General features: G+C 39.8%; 1 protein-coding gene across 1 annotated transcript in view; it reads left to right on the top strand.

Moving 5' to 3' along the window:
- si:ch211-127i16.2 (probable flavin-containing monoamine oxidase A) overlaps nt 1-17,663 on the top strand; it is a 38,287-nt gene that overhangs the window by 6,022 nt on the left and 14,602 nt on the right. Inside the window, exons 7-9 of the mRNA XM_054612716.1 lie at nt 2,624-2,708; nt 9,678-9,778; nt 16,944-17,102. Of these exons, the coding sequence (XP_054468691.1) occupies nt 2,624-2,708; nt 9,678-9,778; nt 16,944-17,102 (345 nt within the window). The remainder of the gene's footprint in view (nt 1-2,623; nt 2,709-9,677; nt 9,779-16,943; nt 17,103-17,663) is intronic.

The following is a 17,663-nucleotide window of genomic DNA, read 5'->3' as shown; positions in this document are numbered from 1 at the left end:
GGTTTGATGAGGCGCGACACGGAGATAACAACTTCCACAGTGGGGAAACAGGCCGTCTCCTGTTAGGGCACGGTCTGTTCTGCCTGACTGTGTTCCTTATCCACAGCTGAGAGACCAAGAAGGCTCCATGCACTCTTAAGTATAGAGCTTTGTCTTGAAATACTGCTTATGTTTGCTGATTATGTATGTATCGGTTGTTAGAGCATAGAATATTGATAACTGGATAATAAAACATCAAATGGGATAGTTGGATTTTAGACTAGAATACTAAAGTGAATACCAAAATCTATCAGTTAGGGGACTACATTTCCTAATACGCTCAAAAGTAGAGCTGAAACGATTAGTTAACGACCTCAATTTTGATCATCATTTTGACAATATGTCCATCACCAAGCAAAAATGTCAATAATTAACTGGTTGTAGCCTCTTAAAGGAGACTATTGGGGCAAATTTGCTTTTGGTTTTGGACATTCTGCAGGACATAAGGGTTTCGTGTTTTTTTTGGTTTTTTGGGGGGTTTTGGGCTATACAAAATAAATTTAATTGAACTGAATAAGGAGATTGAAGATGTCAACCCAAGCTCTGGTGAATTGTGAGGAATATATTTCCTAACACTTAATTACGCATAAACACAATAATCAACTATTGGACTAATTAATAAATGAATTGCTCCAATATATTTACAATTAAACAGTTACAAAAGTCTTGGCAGATTAATAAAAAAATAAAATAATGGTTAGTTGTGGCCTTATACTAAATAAGAAATAAATGAATCCATTACCTGAAAAAATAAGCAAATTAATCAATATTGAAAATAATCACTAACTGCAGTCCTACTCCCAAGTACAAAACAGTAATAATATGAATAAGGATGAGATGAGGAAGAAAAAGAGTATCATGGGCAGATTCACAGGAGGCTTTAGCTGGTCCCAGCATGCATTGGGTGACAGGGAGGGCACACCCTTGACATTTTGCAAGTCTATCACAGGGTTAACACATATTGACAGACAAACACACTCACACTCACATTCACAGCTACAGCAAATCCTGGGTTTCTAGTTCACCTCAGCTGAACTTGAACACCCAGAGGAAACCCACATAGGCACTGGGAGCACTTGCAAACCTCACACAGTTGGCCCAGTGGGCTTCACACCAAGGACCTCCTTGCTACAAGGCAATAATGCCACATATATACAAATCAAAAAATATAAAAATCTGTATTTTGACTTCCTAGGAAAGCTTGTCCAAATATGCAAAGCTGACACACCTTCAGTTTCTGCTCTAAAGAGTGGAAGGGTGTTACAGTGATTCTGGATGATATCAACTTCTTATGCTTGACTGTTTTAATGGTGTGTATAAAAATAAAATTTTTAATCATCTTAACGTGACTCAGTAGCCAGTCAAGAGACAAAAAATGCAGTAAACTGAATTTCTAATTTTCAGCATCCAAGAATATCTAGCTGCTTTACAATCTCAGAGGATAAGTGCTTTCTATGTTGCACAGTGATGTTCTGTGTTGGGTGAGTTTTAATTATCACCGGAGGCTTAAGCATGTGAGACCAAGGGAGCGAGCACATAAGCGCTCTGCAGTGATTCAAAAACCCAGTGTAGAACATCTTGCCATCACAATGTCATTGAACCAGCTTTATTTTACCACATCATTTGTATTAATTACCTCTATATCTCCTTTTCTTTTCAGAGTTGACATGCATAAAAATACAAAAACACAATCAAATAGAAGGAAATCAGTTTGATTCTTAGAACTCCGCCTCATGTATAGATTATTCCTAGAAAACCCTTTTTCCTTCACTGTTAAATACATGATTACTGAACACAGCAGTGTGTCTGTATATGTACAGTGTCGTATCTTTCATGCGACAGTGCTGTTGAAGTGATGAGAAAGGATGCTCCGCGGACACTGTTCTTGCTGGTATAATGAGGTTTATTACAAACAAGCAACACATGTCATGACGGACGTCTAGAGCGCCCGGAGGTCTCGAGTCGAATCTGTGAGTTCCCCCCTTTTCGGGCTCTTAACCCTCCTTATATAGGATGCATGTTATTCTTATTTGGGATGAAGTCCAGACCATGTATTTGGCTCCGTTAGTCTAAACATCTACCCTTCCACCCCTGGTTTCCTGTACATCTTTCTCCCATGGTATCCTGAACATCCTCTTCCCATATAAGGACAAAGACCTTGGGGCCTTCGCTGTATTGTGCAAGACCTAAAAATATACCACAACAGTATGGAATGTAATCATTTTTTTCAGAGGCTCAAGGTTTATGTATAAACATTTTATAAAACACCGGCATTAATGGTATGCAAAAATGCAGAATTTGTCTCTGAAGATATAATCATTTTGCCAAAGTAATTTCAAATATGCACAGTTATATAATTAAAATATGGGCTCAGCTACTGGAAGGAAGAGATGTACAGTAATTAAGTTAAGTTAAATTCAGATGCTGCATGCCATATTTGAAATCCTTTTTTTTTTTTCAATATTCAGTCAACAAATCACACTTAGAAGTAGCTCCATCACACGAGAGGGGGTGTAATGTACTAACACAGCTGTGCAGATGGCTTATCAAATAAGGCTGTATTTCTGTTTATGTGTTTCAACAGGATGCTGAGTGGGCCAGGGTGACGACCACCACTAACACCTTCTTGTGCAGAGCTGTGATTGTCACCTGCCCCCCTCATTTGTCAGGTCAGTGTGCGTCTCCCACCTCTCTCGACTCGCTAAATGAAATTCTCACCGATGCAGAAGGCAAATATCCTCCCCTCTCACTACGTCAGTCAAATGTGGCAAACTGTGCATCCATGCAGATAAAGACTTTGATTTTCCTAAATCTTTTTGGCTCGGTTGAAGTACATTCAGTCTGAGGTCGGGCTACTGGCTGAGGAATTGCCTGGATTGGATTTTGAACCAGAGCAAAAGTTAAGGCCAAAACTTTCACTTGGGGCTAATGTGACATCCGTTATGGTAGGCAGTGGGAAGTTGAAAGTGACAAACACGTCATAGCCGACCTCTCTGCAATTGAGCTAGGAGGAGAGGACAAAATTGACCAACAGTAAGTTGTTCATGAGAGCCAGAAAGTTGTAATTGCATCAATTAATGTAGCCTTTAAAACCATGTCATTTGGAAAGTCAAACCGCAAGGTCTTTATTTAATACCAGCATACATTACGGCAAATATGTGTCTATATAAACGCAAGCCCATTTACATGTTGTGGCGGTGAGTTCGAGAAAACATACCCAACATATCCCACATTCTCTTGCTTACTCATGTTTTTTCCTGGTCAGAAAATAGAAATCCTGCATTCCAACTCCATTGGATAGTAACAAAGCAGTGACTTGGAGTTGATTTAATGTTGGGAGTCTGGCTGGTGCATGTCACGTGTACATGACACGCACTAAGACAGGACTCGTGCTGGTGGATGCTGAGGCTGGAGCCGAAGCTAGTTCTTGCCAGGTTTTGAAGGGGCCGAAGCGGAATCTGGAGCTGGGCTTTACACTGGGTCTGAGCCTGTTTTTACTAAGCTGGCAACAGATCTGTCATTCAAATCCTCATACTCATATCCATGGACCATAGCCAGGATCCTTAATGAGACAGGTTTGGGAGCAGTGTTGAATTATGCAGCATGGCTTGCTCTGGCTCGGATGCCACAGTGCCACGCTTTGGCCTCAAATCAGTCTGGGGAGATTGACAGGGACTTTCAAAAGCCAAAGTCAGGCCAATGATGGAGACATCCCCTTTCCCAAAAGGAGTCTGGGATAAATTAAAGGGAGGATTTCAGCTTGAAGTCATCTGTGAGACATGTTTTGTTTTAAGCTTTCCACTTAGGGGAGCGAAGGAGAGAGCTTTAATGGTGATAGCGACTGTAGATGATTCCTCGCTTGGACAGTGGAAGTGTATATTGTTGTTCATACTATCCATAGCAGTAGATATTTAGTTCCTTTGGTACAGATATTTGTTTCTGACATTCTTAATTCTTTCAGAAGTCTCTTGCTTTTGAATCAATTAGTGGGTAGATGGATGACCGAACAAAGAAAATAAAACTCTCTTGGTTCCAAGAGGTGCTTGGCAGCAAAAGACAGCCAACACTGTATTCACACACACACAGACACACACAAACGCAACTGCTGGATATGAGCTGTGCGTTCCCCAATATATCACGTTTGTCCTGTTCTTGGCTCCTGGATTTATCTCCCCATTCATCCATCCATCTTTTATAATGAGTTCCGTCAGTTTTTTTTTCCTCCTCTTTTTGTTACCACTTCTCTCACTCACCTCAATGATTTATGAACTGTTTGGTTTGACTGCATATGAGGTTGCTATGCAAGAAACAAAGATGAGCATGGAAATGAGAATTTTAGCCATGTGTTGTGTTGAATTTTGAAGATGTGGTTGAAGTATGTGCATATATTAGTAAGTAAATAGGTTCCCATGTATATTTATTTTGAGACTGCATTGAATAAAAAAACAAACTAATTAAGATATCACAGCATGCAGTTGGAGCATAATGCAATTAGGCGTACAGTCTAACATTCAGTGGTAGTTACAGAGACAGCTCTGCAGTAACTAAATTAACATTTAGTTTCAACGTGTTTTTCTGTCTCTCTTCATCAAGTAGGAAGTTCCTTGCAGACCATGCTAACTGACTGGCTGTGGGTACACATTTGCATCTGTGTTGGCATGTGCAAGGATATTTATTGTTAAGTAGGTGAAGCTAAAGTTCTTGACGTCACTTGCAAAAAGTCGTTGTACCTGACTAAAGGGAGATTTCACCTGATTGCAATTGAACTTGACAGGCAGCCTAGCAACACTATATCTGATGTTGCGTCTCTATTTATCTTCTCACGGAGGAGGAGCTGCAGTAATGACAGCAGGCTTGGGCAGTGGTGAGGAAACTATTACATCTGCCACTCACAGTTTAGTCCAAAGGCTGGTTTACATTAGTAGAAAACAGGTAAGCAGTGCATTAGCACCTATTTGCCAAGCGACACTGTGAGTCAGGATTCTAGGCCATGAATTTGCTGTGCTGTGAATGAAACTAATGGAGCCTCATTTAGGGATTAAACATTAAGTGGGAGCTGAAGTGATTGTGTAGATAACTAACGCAGTGTGATTTTTATCTTGCTGAATTAAACTCTGTGGAAATGAATTACCCTATCTATGTGTATATTTCATCTCTTCTAAAGAGCAACATAGCAAGTGTTGATGAGCAGGCAAATACAGTGCATGTGGCTTTGCAAAGCTTTGTTCAGCAATGGAAAATGTGAAAAGGGGATACATTATGAAAAACTTTCAGCGCTTGTGCACATACATTTGGGTATCTCAAAAGTTCAAATAGGCACACCATAGCCAAACTCTCTTCTGAAGTTCAGTCATTTCTGTGTGGTATTTTGAGGCCAATACTGTTATTGATCATTCAAACATGTTAAACAATGTATTGTTGAATGATTCATTGTTTGTTTTATGTTAACACATTCAATTTACAACATTACTTATTAGGATCTCTTAAATTTGGATATCAAAGAATTTTGACCAAGATATGTACTCTGTGAAAAACAAAACGTAATAGTACTCTCAGGTGGAAATACTTTGTTATGGTGACAATGTTTTCAGAATTGCTTCAAACATGTTTTTAGCATGTCTGTACTGCATATTTGTTGCCACAATACAAACTGATAATGATCTGTGATAGACTAATGGACCAGTAAGTCAAGCTCTATTTCTGTGTTACATATCTTCATCTCAATTAGCAACAATTAAAAAGAAGGAAACAAACCTCTATATTAAAAGAATAACAGTACGCTAAAAAACACAATTGATTTGCTTGCGTGGGACTGTGTGTGGTGTGGTAGGATCAGATTTGACTGACAGCGGTGTCTCTCTGGCATTATATTAGTGTGTTTATGTACACAATCCCTTTTACTAAGAAACTGATTGAGACAAAAAATGTTACATGGCCCTAACATCAAAATGAAATTCATCTTCTCTTTGTGGTACGCCTGCTACGCTTAGTTGGCCATTTATTCATAGGAGATTAAAAGCCATCCAATATTAAACCGCAGTTAAATGAATTCCTAAACTAATGAAACCGATTTTAGCCAAAAGGGTCATCCTCCTTGAGTCTGTTTTTGCCCGGACGAACGGCAGAATGTATTTAGTAATGTTAGATCTGCAGTGTGTGTATGGAGAGATGGGGGAGGGTGTCTGCTGCTCCCACAGAACCTTCAATTTCAATAAGTGTCAAGGGGCTACGCACGTAATTCAATAAAAGATCTGCTATGTAACGTGCCCACAGATACAGGAATCAATCTTCAACAATTGGACTAAGTGGTTGGTGAATAGTGCTGCCTATTTCTGATGGCCCTACAGATTTATGAAGGCCCTTTATTTTTTCTTCTTACATTTCTTTGGTATCCATCTGTCTTTATTGCCTCATCTTTTTGAATTGACCTTCTATATGGATACCTGCCCGGAGTTATAGTATATTTTTATTTTAAGCAAAGCATTGACACATCAAAGTAGACTGTGAAGGCTGTTTCTCTTATCACATGACCATTATCTCAGCCAAACACCTAGAAAGAGGGCTTCCATACAAGTACTTCTTCTCCTCCTGAACAGGCTGTTACGTCATATGCTGTGCACTGCTCTATTGGCTTTTTAGGATGAAAGAGACCATCCAATTTCACAGTATATGCAGGCAGAGCTATGAACTAAACTTCAGCTCTAGCTAGCTTTAGCTATTTTCATACCTTTTAAAGTTTATTTGCACCACTCTTTATAAATTGCCATTTGGAAGCTGCATCTCTGAATCATCATCCCTTTGATGTAATGTCTTGATTTGAGTGGCTTTTCGTGTTTTACTTTCCTCATCCCTCTGACTGTCAAAGACACTGAAAGTGCCTGAGCGCTATGGTAAAAGTTCAGGGTGAGAGAGTAATGGACATTTTGAAACCCCTTGCTGAAGGCTACCACAGATGTAACGCACAGGTCAGTGACACAGGAAATTGAGAAAGCAAGGTCAACGTTGTCCAGTAGTGCGTTCACAAATTGGAGTGTGGGTTTTTTCAAATGCCACCGTATTCTAAAAAGGAGAGAGTGAGAACAAGATAGACAGAAAGACAATGGAAAGACTGAAAGGAACCACTCTGGGAGAAGCAGCGTTCTTAAAAGTCAGAGTGCTAAGGGTCAGGATCCAGCAGTTGCACAGATTGCCCCAGGGCCATTAGATGTCCTTGAACCTGCAACTGTTTTCCAAAGATGACAGGTTGATGCAAAAAGCCGTCTGATACACTGTCAAATGAGAATACTTCAGTTCAGAGATGGGTGCAGATAAGGATCGTGTCAGCACCCTTTAGGGGGAACTTGCTCTACTCCTCCATGTCTGATCCAAGATAAACCCTCTACTTTTTTGACTTGCGCAGTTCATCCGTTGCAGATATTTTTTCGACTCAAATAGCTCAGGATTGTGATTGACATCGTAGACATTTTTGATATGATTCTAAATTAAATTGGCTATGTAAATCCATTCACAATAAATAGGTTGTAACTGTATCAAAATTTGAGTTGCTATTCACATTTTAAAGATCCAACTGGTAAAACCATATACATTCACTTTCAGCAAGGGAGGGCCTGTGTGTGTGTGTGTGTGTGAGAGAGAGAGAGAGAGAGAGAGAGAGAGAGAGAGAGAGAGAGAGTCTCAAAACACATCTTTTTAAACTGAGAGAGAGAGTAAAGAGAGAGAGAGAGAGAGATTATGTTTTCTGTTTTTAAACTGCCCTGAGGTGAATCACGCCCTCAAATTGTTTTGATCCGTATATATATTGTGATATCACAATTATTTATCACGATTATTCATTCATTTTAGGGACAAAATCCTTTCTTGCCCTTTTTACATTTAAATAAAGAGAGCACTGCTTTAACTTCCATGTTGTGCCACCTTACTGCTCATGTACAAATATTTGCATCAAAATGGGACTGGCCCTTATTCAGAGTGCATCTCCTAGAAGCAAAACTAAATTGAATTAACACTTCCTCTCCACATTTAATACAGAGCAGTGCTTTCACCCTCACACTGTGCTACATTGCTGCTAATGAACAAGCTGTGGCATCGAATAAGATTTAAAATGAGGTTTTTCTTGAATAAAATACTATTATATCATAGGTCCTCTGTGGACTGCAGCCAGATCATTCACATAACTTATTCACAGGTGTGGCTTTTTGACACTTTTTGAGCATTTCCTCTTGTTAACAGCATCAGACAAAGTCATATGTACCTCCTTTTTGTATGTTTGCGTGTGCAGTTTGAAGGTAGGTCCACTCAAAAACTCTGGACTGTGAAGTTGAGGCAATTTTTGCAGTTTGCCTCTTTCAGGTCTATTGGCATAGATACATTCCTCAGTATCTATCCTGTGGCTCATTTTTAAACTAAAGTAAAAGCCTTCACCAGGTCCGGAAATTGCTGGATGCCAGAAGGAATGCATAACAAAGGCTTATTTTGTCATTGATGTCTGTTTACAAGCAGTCCCTTTTCATCAGCCAGGCACCTTTTGGGCACACAGCATCAGATTGGTGTGCACTTATTTACTTAGTTATATAAACTGTCATCCCATTGAACCTGTTTATTCACATCATCCTGATTCAACTGCGAGGCTGAGTTTTGTTGAAGTTCCATGAAAGTGTCACTGCCGATTAGTGCATGTTAGAGTGAATGAAGTGTTGTCGCTGTGAGCACTTTAGTGTTATAAAGTATAAGGTGACAGAAAATGTCTCATTTAACTATCAATAATTTCCCAAATAATGAGGTAGAAGGCATTTCTTGCTCTCAACTTAGATGGCTTTGGTGTCAAAACAAGCAGCTTTATAGATATGACACCATTGGACAGGTCTTATGTCATGTGTACAGTGCTGTCATTTGAACGTCTAAGTGACCATGTCAAATTAGTTTGGAGCCACTTATCATGTCGCTGTTTTTCAATTTTACTGCTTCGGGCTCATCAATTTTGTTTAGCATTAAGGGCATTATTTTGAGGTTGCTGACAGGCTCTTGACAGTTTCTAAATGATGTTTCACATCTTCCAGTGGTTCATTCGTTAAAAGCCTGGCTTTTGGCCAGATGTCGCTTCCCTTGCCAGAGCAAGCACAGAAACAGGCTGGCTTCTCGGCATGCATGACATACAGTACCTCTAAGAGTACTGATGAAGTTCCTTGACTGCTGTCACTTTAGTGAGATGGAGCTTTTACAGATGTAAGTGCTGTGATTACTACTCTGAAGCATAGCAACAGCCAGAGTAGTATTAGAACATGGGGATTTCTAAGCGAATGGGTGAATGATATGTAACATACTACTGACTGTAAGTCGCTTTGGATAAAAGCGTCTGCTAAATGACTGTAATGTAATGTAATGTAATGTAATGTAATGTAATGTAAGCGAGGCCATTAATGCAATGATTCAAGATAAAACCAGCCTGGTCAATAGAGGGATCAGCATGTACAGAATGTTTTCACTTATTCTTTATTTAACTCTGTATCTAAAAATAAAGCCTAGATTTGTCCTACAGGTTTTATATATTGTAAGTGAGAACAGGGAAAGGGGATTACATGGAATTGAAAAGAGCATGTCGTCTTGGGATTCACAGTATAATACCTTTGTTTTCCCCATAGCAAAGATCCACTACCAGCCAGCCCTGCCCAGCCAGAGAGAATTCCTCTGCCAGAACATGCCTGTGGGCCACATGATAAAATTCATAATTACCTACCAGACGGTGAGTAACTGAAGATAATTCACAATTGAACATTTGTTTGCATAAATAGTGTTACGAAGGTACACATTTAGAAACATTCATTAGAAACCGAAATTCTTTGCCAGTTGTTGCAGCTTAAACATTTTTCTTCCCCAATAGGTTTAGCTTTAATTAACAATGAAAAAGAAAGTTCTCACTCAAAAAAGCTTTGCCCTGTACTGGACTCTATGTGCAATGCTCTAATCCAATAACGCATTTTGCCTCTGAAAATTTGAACAAGCATTGCCCACCAATCAGGCAGGCCTTCCCGAATAACCCAACAGTATATAAGGCACCACCCATCATTGCTCCACAAATCCCTTTCTCTACAGCAAACTGACATTTGCCCAGTGACTGATCTCCTTAGTTAGTGCCCGGCATGTCTTGTAAACAATTTAAATTTCTCAAAGAGCACATTACTCACCACCTCCCCTGCTCCCAACGACGTCTCATTGAATTGCACGAACTGATTTGACGTTCAATGGCTGCCCAGTCTCAAAGCACTCAAACACACACGGGTCATTTTAACCCTACCTCCACTTAAGGGGTCATCAAGACGATCATACAAGTATGAGCCATCAGATCCGGTGGCGCAGCGCTGGTTCGATTCATCAGCTTCAAATGACATATTTGCAGGAGAGTGTGCAATGATGCGTTCAAGGACCTCATCACCCGCTCTGCCTTTTCCACCCTAGTCACATTTTTGGCCGTCGTTTATGTGTTATTACAGATTGGCGCCCACATATCATGCCCCTGGTTAACAGTGAGATGTCTTTAAATTAGAGGGAATACACCTCATGCCAGTTTAACCCTGAAGGGGCAGGAATTACACACATTTTTGTTTTTCATCATCTATCTCCACACAGGGAGACACAGTTGAGGAATAATAATAATAAAGCCTTTATTAGTCCCACAATGGGGAAATTACAATTCTCTGCATTTGACCCATCCCGGAGGAGCAGTGGGCTGCTAAGAAGCACCTGGGGAGCAACTTGGGATTAGGTGTCTTGCTCAAGGACACCTTGGCATGTTGACTGTGGAGGGGTTTGAACCACCAACCTTGTGGTTACGGGACAAACGCTCTACCTCGTGTGCCACAGCCACCCAACCAGGAAGGAACAGTTGTCGGTCATCCGGTAGCTCCAGGTCACTGCGTGGTGCCATGGTACACAAAAGATGATGGCAGCCGAGCCCTGGACCATCTTCCAGTTAGGGGAAACTCTAACTCAGAAGGCAATAGGCATGCTGCCCACTTCGGGCCATCCTCTCCAGGCTTGGCTACTGAGAGGGAAAGGTTGAGGAGGGCTAGTCTGACTGCACAGTCAAGAGCAGGACCCACCATTTCCGGTTACAGGGCAAAGTGGTAAGGGTTCCAGCAATGGTGCGTGAAAAGGTCCTAGATCTCCTGCCCTGTGCGATGGGTCTATTCTCTCATTTTTGCAGTGTTTGATGAATAGAGGACCGTCTCATGCCACTGTTAAGGTATATGCAGCAGCCATATCTTCCTGCCACAAGGTTTTTGGCAACAGACCAGTCTTTTGTGATACTTTCATGAAAAAGTTCTTGCAGAGCGTCAGGAGGCAATGCCCGGTAATGCATGCCTCCTTGCCACAGTTGGAACTACCATTGGTGCTTGAGGGCTTGGTGAAGGGTCCCTTTAAACCTCTAGAGCACTCCTGTCTGAAGGTGTTGTCATTTAAGACAGCTTTTCTGCTTGCATTGACCTCAACTAAAAGAGTTTGAGAACTCACCGACTTGTCAGTACACCACATCTGCTCGTTGCTTTGTGGTGACCGTAGCAAGGCTTCACTCAGACCAAATCCCTCATCTGGTCCCAAGAACTTAAGTAGTTCTTTCAGGTTGAGGGTTATACTGGTAGCTTTTTATCTCCCCCCCATGCGGTGGACAGGGATGCAAAGCTATTTCCTTTTACAGCAATTGCATTGACATGATATGTCAAACAAATGCCCCCATCACACATTGAGCGGGTGTTGGTGTGATTCGGGATCGGTTTGGCGGGTAAAGCCTTAGATAACGCTTTGCAGGATGGCTTTGTGAGTGCATCTCCCAAGTCTATGGACAAGCAGGAAGAGACCCCCCACTGAGGTCCATGCACACTGTACACACTGTTTGGCAGTGTCTGCGGCTTTGTTGGATGGGGTGAGTGTCGAGGACACATGACAGTGTTGTCTTTTCGAAGCCTTGACCGTTTATACGATTCTAACTCTTGGAGATGTCAGGCTCCTTTTCAGGGTGTTTGCTTGTTGACACAGGACTGGGGAAAAGGGTGGGTGTTGTATCTGCCAAAGGTGTGTTATGTGAAGCTATTTCAACTCACGGTTCATAGAAAACAGCATTTGTAAGGGTTTGAATTGCAAACTCAGATTCAGTTGATACAAACATAACTGGCAAGTTATTATTGTTGCTTGCAAATGGCAGAGCGCTCTACCTCATGTGCCACAGCCGCCCCATACAAACATAACTACATGTGGCAGATACATGTTTTTGTATGACAGGGCTCATGCATGCATATGCATAGGTTTTTGTAATAAGTTTGTTTTGATTAGTGAAATTTGTTTGGAGATATAAAATGGGCCCCTTTACTTAATAATCCCCACACCAGACTATATCAAGTTGTTGTTTTACACCATTCAGTATCAGAACTATATTTTGAAATCATATTATCAGTGTACAATGTTTTCTTTCATGTAAAATGCAAGCATGCTTCCCAGCAGTTGCATCAGGCAGAAGTGAGAGAAAATTATTTTCAAATCTATTTTCCATTTTGCATTTTACAACCATCAATTAACAATATGCTATTGCACCTTGTAAGTAGATACAATTTGTCTACTGTAATGAACACAAAGTCATTAGTCCTTAGATCAGTGCTTTGAAAAGATGAATTAGATTTTTTTTGATTATTTGATAGTAGTCTTATATAGTCAACTATATAAGACTGACAACAAAGAACTTAAATACTGATCAAAATCAGATGTAATTATTGCAAGACCTAAAAATATACCACACTGACAACAAAGAACTTAAATACTGATCAAAATCAGATGTAATTATTCACAAATTAAACAAAAAAAAGGCAAAGTCAAACAAGCTGTGTCTGAAATAACTCCCTAATTACTATATATTCCCTACATTTACCCTCTGCCATTTATTTTAAGTGTCCAAATTCTGTGTGTTAATGTATGCAAAAAAGTTCCCTCAAAAATGTTCCCAATTGAACAAAAGTCTTATGTGACTATGGCAGGGGTACTCCTTCCTGCTGACAATCCCACAATACACTGAGCCCCATTTTGAAAAGTTAAAAATAACAGTGGCAATGAAGCTGTCATAACAAATTGGGCTGGGTGCAAAATCAAATGAGAGGAAATAAATATATATATACATAAATATAATGGATATTATTTGAATTATCATTTTAATTAATGCCTTAGTTTTAGGTAGTTTACAACTTCTTTAGGTCATTTCAGATTATCTTTCGAATTAAGTCATTTTTCGCACCTCATTTGCTTTCAAAAGCTTTGAGATAAAGATTCATCCAAGACTGAGCATGCACTTAATGACCAGACAGCAATTACAAACAAATCAGAATCTGCATGTTGGTAGGGTGATGATGCTGCCCCTCTGCAACTGCCATCCTTCATTTAATAATGTCTTTGTTTGTCTATCAGGTGATTTTGCTCCTGTTTGCATTCCTCCTGATGCAAATTAAAAACAATGCACTGCATGAATAAACAACTGGTTTTTTGTTGTCACATTTTCCTTGTGTACCAAATGGGCTGCAACTTCAATTTGTTTTTCCAACCCTGTGTTGCATAGCCAAATCACAATCAATTATCCTGAAATCCTTGAGATGTCCTCTAACAAAACAGCATTTATTGTTCATCCAGTGCATTGGTATGTAAGATTCTAGAATCTCCCGGGCTCTTCTTCATTTTGAACGCTGTAGTGATATATTTTTGCAGAAACAATGTCAGCTATCCAGAGGGATCAGATATTTACATCAATTTTGCAAAGTACTTTAGTTCATCAAAATTAGAGTAGATGGGGTGTTTTTAAATGCCACTGAATTGGGTCCATATAAATTTGAAAGGCTTCATCTATAAATAAAGCAATGACATAATGTCATAATGTAAAAAAAGTAACTGAGTTCATAAAGAGTGAGTCCATTCAGCATGTACTGAATGTACCATCACTTAGGCCCCCCTGGGGCGGCTGTGGCACATGCGGTAGAGCGCTTGACCCACAACCACAAGGTCGGTGGTTTGAACCCCTCTACAGGCAACATGCCGAGGTGTCCTTGAGCAAGACACTTAACCCCAAAATTGCTCCCTGGGCGCTTCATTGCAGCCCACTGCTCCTCCAGGATGGGTCAAATGCAGAGAACCGAATTTCCCCATTGTGGGACTAATAAAGGCTTAATTATTATTATAGACTCTATAGGGGGGCCCAGGTGATACTACACTCAGAGCTGAATGGAAACAGTATGCAGTTCACTCTTCCTTTTAGCGGAGATCAGAGCAAGAACCATTCCTGTTTAGATTGAAAACAGCACAAGTGCACAGTGCACAGTGCATACAATGAGCTGCTACTGAAAGGACATCAAGAACCACCAGCAATGGCCATTGAAGGGAGAGGAAGAGTCAGCTTAGTACTGGACACTGCCATCTTACTCTCTGCCTGAAACATTTCAAAGAAGAGTGGCTTAAAACCAACCCTCACAAAAACCCATGACCACAGGAAATCACTTTGATAGCAGATGGCAGCAGACACCTCTCTTGTAGAAGATGTAATAAAACTGAGCACTGAGCTGTGTGAGCAGTTCACTGAAACACTCTAGTCACATCACTTGTGCAGGCCTAAGGACTTTGAGTTTTCAGCAGAAATAGTTGAGTCTGCATTTCTTGCCTTGGCTTGTCTTCTCGACAGTCGAGGACAATCCTAGAAGCACCAGCCTGTCCCTGCAGACATTTCTTGAACGAGTACTTATCTGATCAAGTCACTATTTTTAGAATTAAAAAAAACAATGTTAAAATTAGGGCTTAAGACTTCGGTTACCCCTTTCTCAAGCAGTTGGCATGGTTGGATAAATGAACGCACATTCAAATACATATGCTTTACATCTGTATGCATATGTAAATGTAAACTCAGAAACACACACATTAGTTTGAAAAATTCATACAAAGATTGCTGATATAATTCTCTCTAAACAAGTCACAAAATGAAAATATGCATTAATAATCAATGTTAAGTTAAGTGTCAGTACTTTCCAAAAGCCTTGGCTGCAGGTTCCTTCAAAGTCACTTATTATTACATGAGGCAGCAAAGTTGCCAGCAGGCTATACATAGAGTGTGCAAGAGAGACAAATTATTATTATTTTATGAGACCTTTTTACATTTAAAGGTCTCATTCTATCCTACGAAATACCATAGAATGGTCTTGAAATTTGATTTTAAATTATGAAATTTGCCAATATCAACTATGCTGTAAAATATACGTTAATAAAAGTTTGTACATGCAACATTAAATGTTTGTATACAGTACCAGTCAAAAGTTTGGACACACCTTCTCATTCAATGGTTTTTCTATATTTTTATTTTTAATTTTCCACATTGTAGATTAATATTGAAGACACCCAAACTATGAAGGAACACATATGGAATTATGTGGTAAACAAACAAATGCTCAACAAACCAGAATATGTTTTATATTTTAGATTCTTCAAAGTATTTGAATGAGAAGGTGTGTCCAAACTTTTGACTGGTACTGTATATACTATCATTGTGTTGTGATGTTGGCTCCTTTTGTTCAGATCTCCTACACGATTATACTTTAATTATACTGTTTTGTACATGGTAGTTTAGCACCACATATTTATTCTACACTGTATATTTTGTGAATAAATGTATTCTTCACAAAGAACAACCTTAACTTCTACTTATACAATGTGCTGGGTAAATACTTAATTCGGATTGGCTGCAAGGTGTCCATTAATCCCTGTTAAAGGACTCCTACTAAATATTTACCATTCTAAATTAATGCACTGGCTGTTTCTATAATGAGAAAACATGGCAACGGGGACGCAGTCAAAGACTCAGTGTACAATTTATTGCAACACGTTAACAAGTTATTTTTTATTGTGGCTTCATTAGTTCATTTCAGTGACTCATGCTCTTAACACAAGCTGGAAGAAGTACATTGCCCCACTTTACTTACTGACACTTTGTATCACATTAGCGACCCTCTCACATCCCATTCGCTATTCATTCATATTGCATAAAAACCTTAAAAAAATGATATGGTAATGATTGTTCCAGGTATTAGCGAAGTCCCAGGCGTTTCTAGGAAAACTGTTATGGCAGGTGAAGAACGTATGATTTTAAATTGTAAAATACATGAAAATGGTGATGATTGTTCTTCATTGTATTTATTTGGCAAGTGGCCGTTGTACAAATGATTCCCTTTAAAGTGTCTATAATCAAGAATTAATGTCCTCCCCGTTGTCCATTCATTCTTTAAAATATACACCTTGTCAGGTATTATCTCTTATATAATAAAATGGTTCAGATGCTTTTCACTACCGCCTTTGATTCCCCGCTGCGAAGCAATAATAAAAGCAAATCAATGTTTACCGCATTCAGAACCCAGATTACTCATTCTAACAGTCTTCAAGTACATGTATTGCGGGTCTCCATTCACTCTATGAGGCTGATTAATCCTGTCTAATGTATGCAAAATGTAGTTCTAATTGTTGAAGATGAAAAGAGTATGTTTAAACTAAATTAGGCAGATGCTGATAGTGGTTTCTGGGCTTACGTAGATGTTTTGACTTGTGTTTATTTTGCATTTTATTAGCAAATTCACTTATTACCCATTAATAGTGTTGATCCCTGATGAGAGTCTGTTTTGTGAAAAACAAGCACTGACCCATTAGCTGACCAGAAATAATTGACTTGGTTAAGGATGCTTACCTGACCCAAAATATGGTTTGTCATATAGAACCATCTGAGAAGCTGTCATGGGAAACTATTTGGAAAAGGGAAAGCCTTTTCAAGAATATTAAAATGGGTTTTGTGCTTCTGCAACCATTGATATATGATGAAGCTGTGAAATATCTCTGTTTCTCTGCAGGCTTTTTGGAAGGAGAAGGGCTTCTCTGGGGAAATTGTGGCAGGTTCTTCCAGTGGGTGTCCATTCTGTGTTACCTTTGATGCCACCAGCCCCAGTGGTAATGCTGCCTTGGTAGGCTTCATTGCCGGCCAGCAGGCATCTCAGTGGAGCTCCGTGGAGGTAATGGGTTATGTAGAGATGGATTTAAATCATTAGTTTTCATCTCATTACACGGCTTTGCCCCGGGTCATCAGTTTGAATTTTCATTGTAATTCTTTAAAACATCATGTTAATGTATAGAAATGACATGGTAAATGAGCACAAACGTAATGCAAAGGAAGCGGAAACCACCTGCGATTACAGAATTACATTTTTTTTAAATAAAGGTCTCTGAATATTTAGAACCACAACAGCTGCCCCCACATGTGCAATCCAGCAAGCAGCAGGTCTTGTGTAGACTTTACCTTTCACTCGGCCCTCTGTTGTCCCAGTGACTGTCTCATAGATACTCCCTATGGCGAACGATGGATCAATGTTTAGAATGACTAAATCAACAGTTATATTACATGATCACTTCTGCCACTTCAGTCTTGGCAAGAGCTATTCCTGACCTTGTAGGCAAGTAGTTTTGTGTGGACTGGATCCAGAACTGGTTCACAAGAGTCTGGCACTGGCACCATCTCCACCAACCCACGCATGCTGGGACATATGGCACTTGCAGCAGACTGCATCTCGCCATTT

Source organism: Anoplopoma fimbria, chromosome 14 (genome assembly GCF_027596085.1).
Source record: "Anoplopoma fimbria isolate UVic2021 breed Golden Eagle Sablefish chromosome 14, Afim_UVic_2022, whole genome shotgun sequence".
NCBI classification, from domain to species: domain Eukaryota; kingdom Metazoa; phylum Chordata; class Actinopteri; order Perciformes; family Anoplopomatidae; genus Anoplopoma; species Anoplopoma fimbria.
This window is presented reverse-complemented; position numbering and strand designations above follow the sequence as displayed.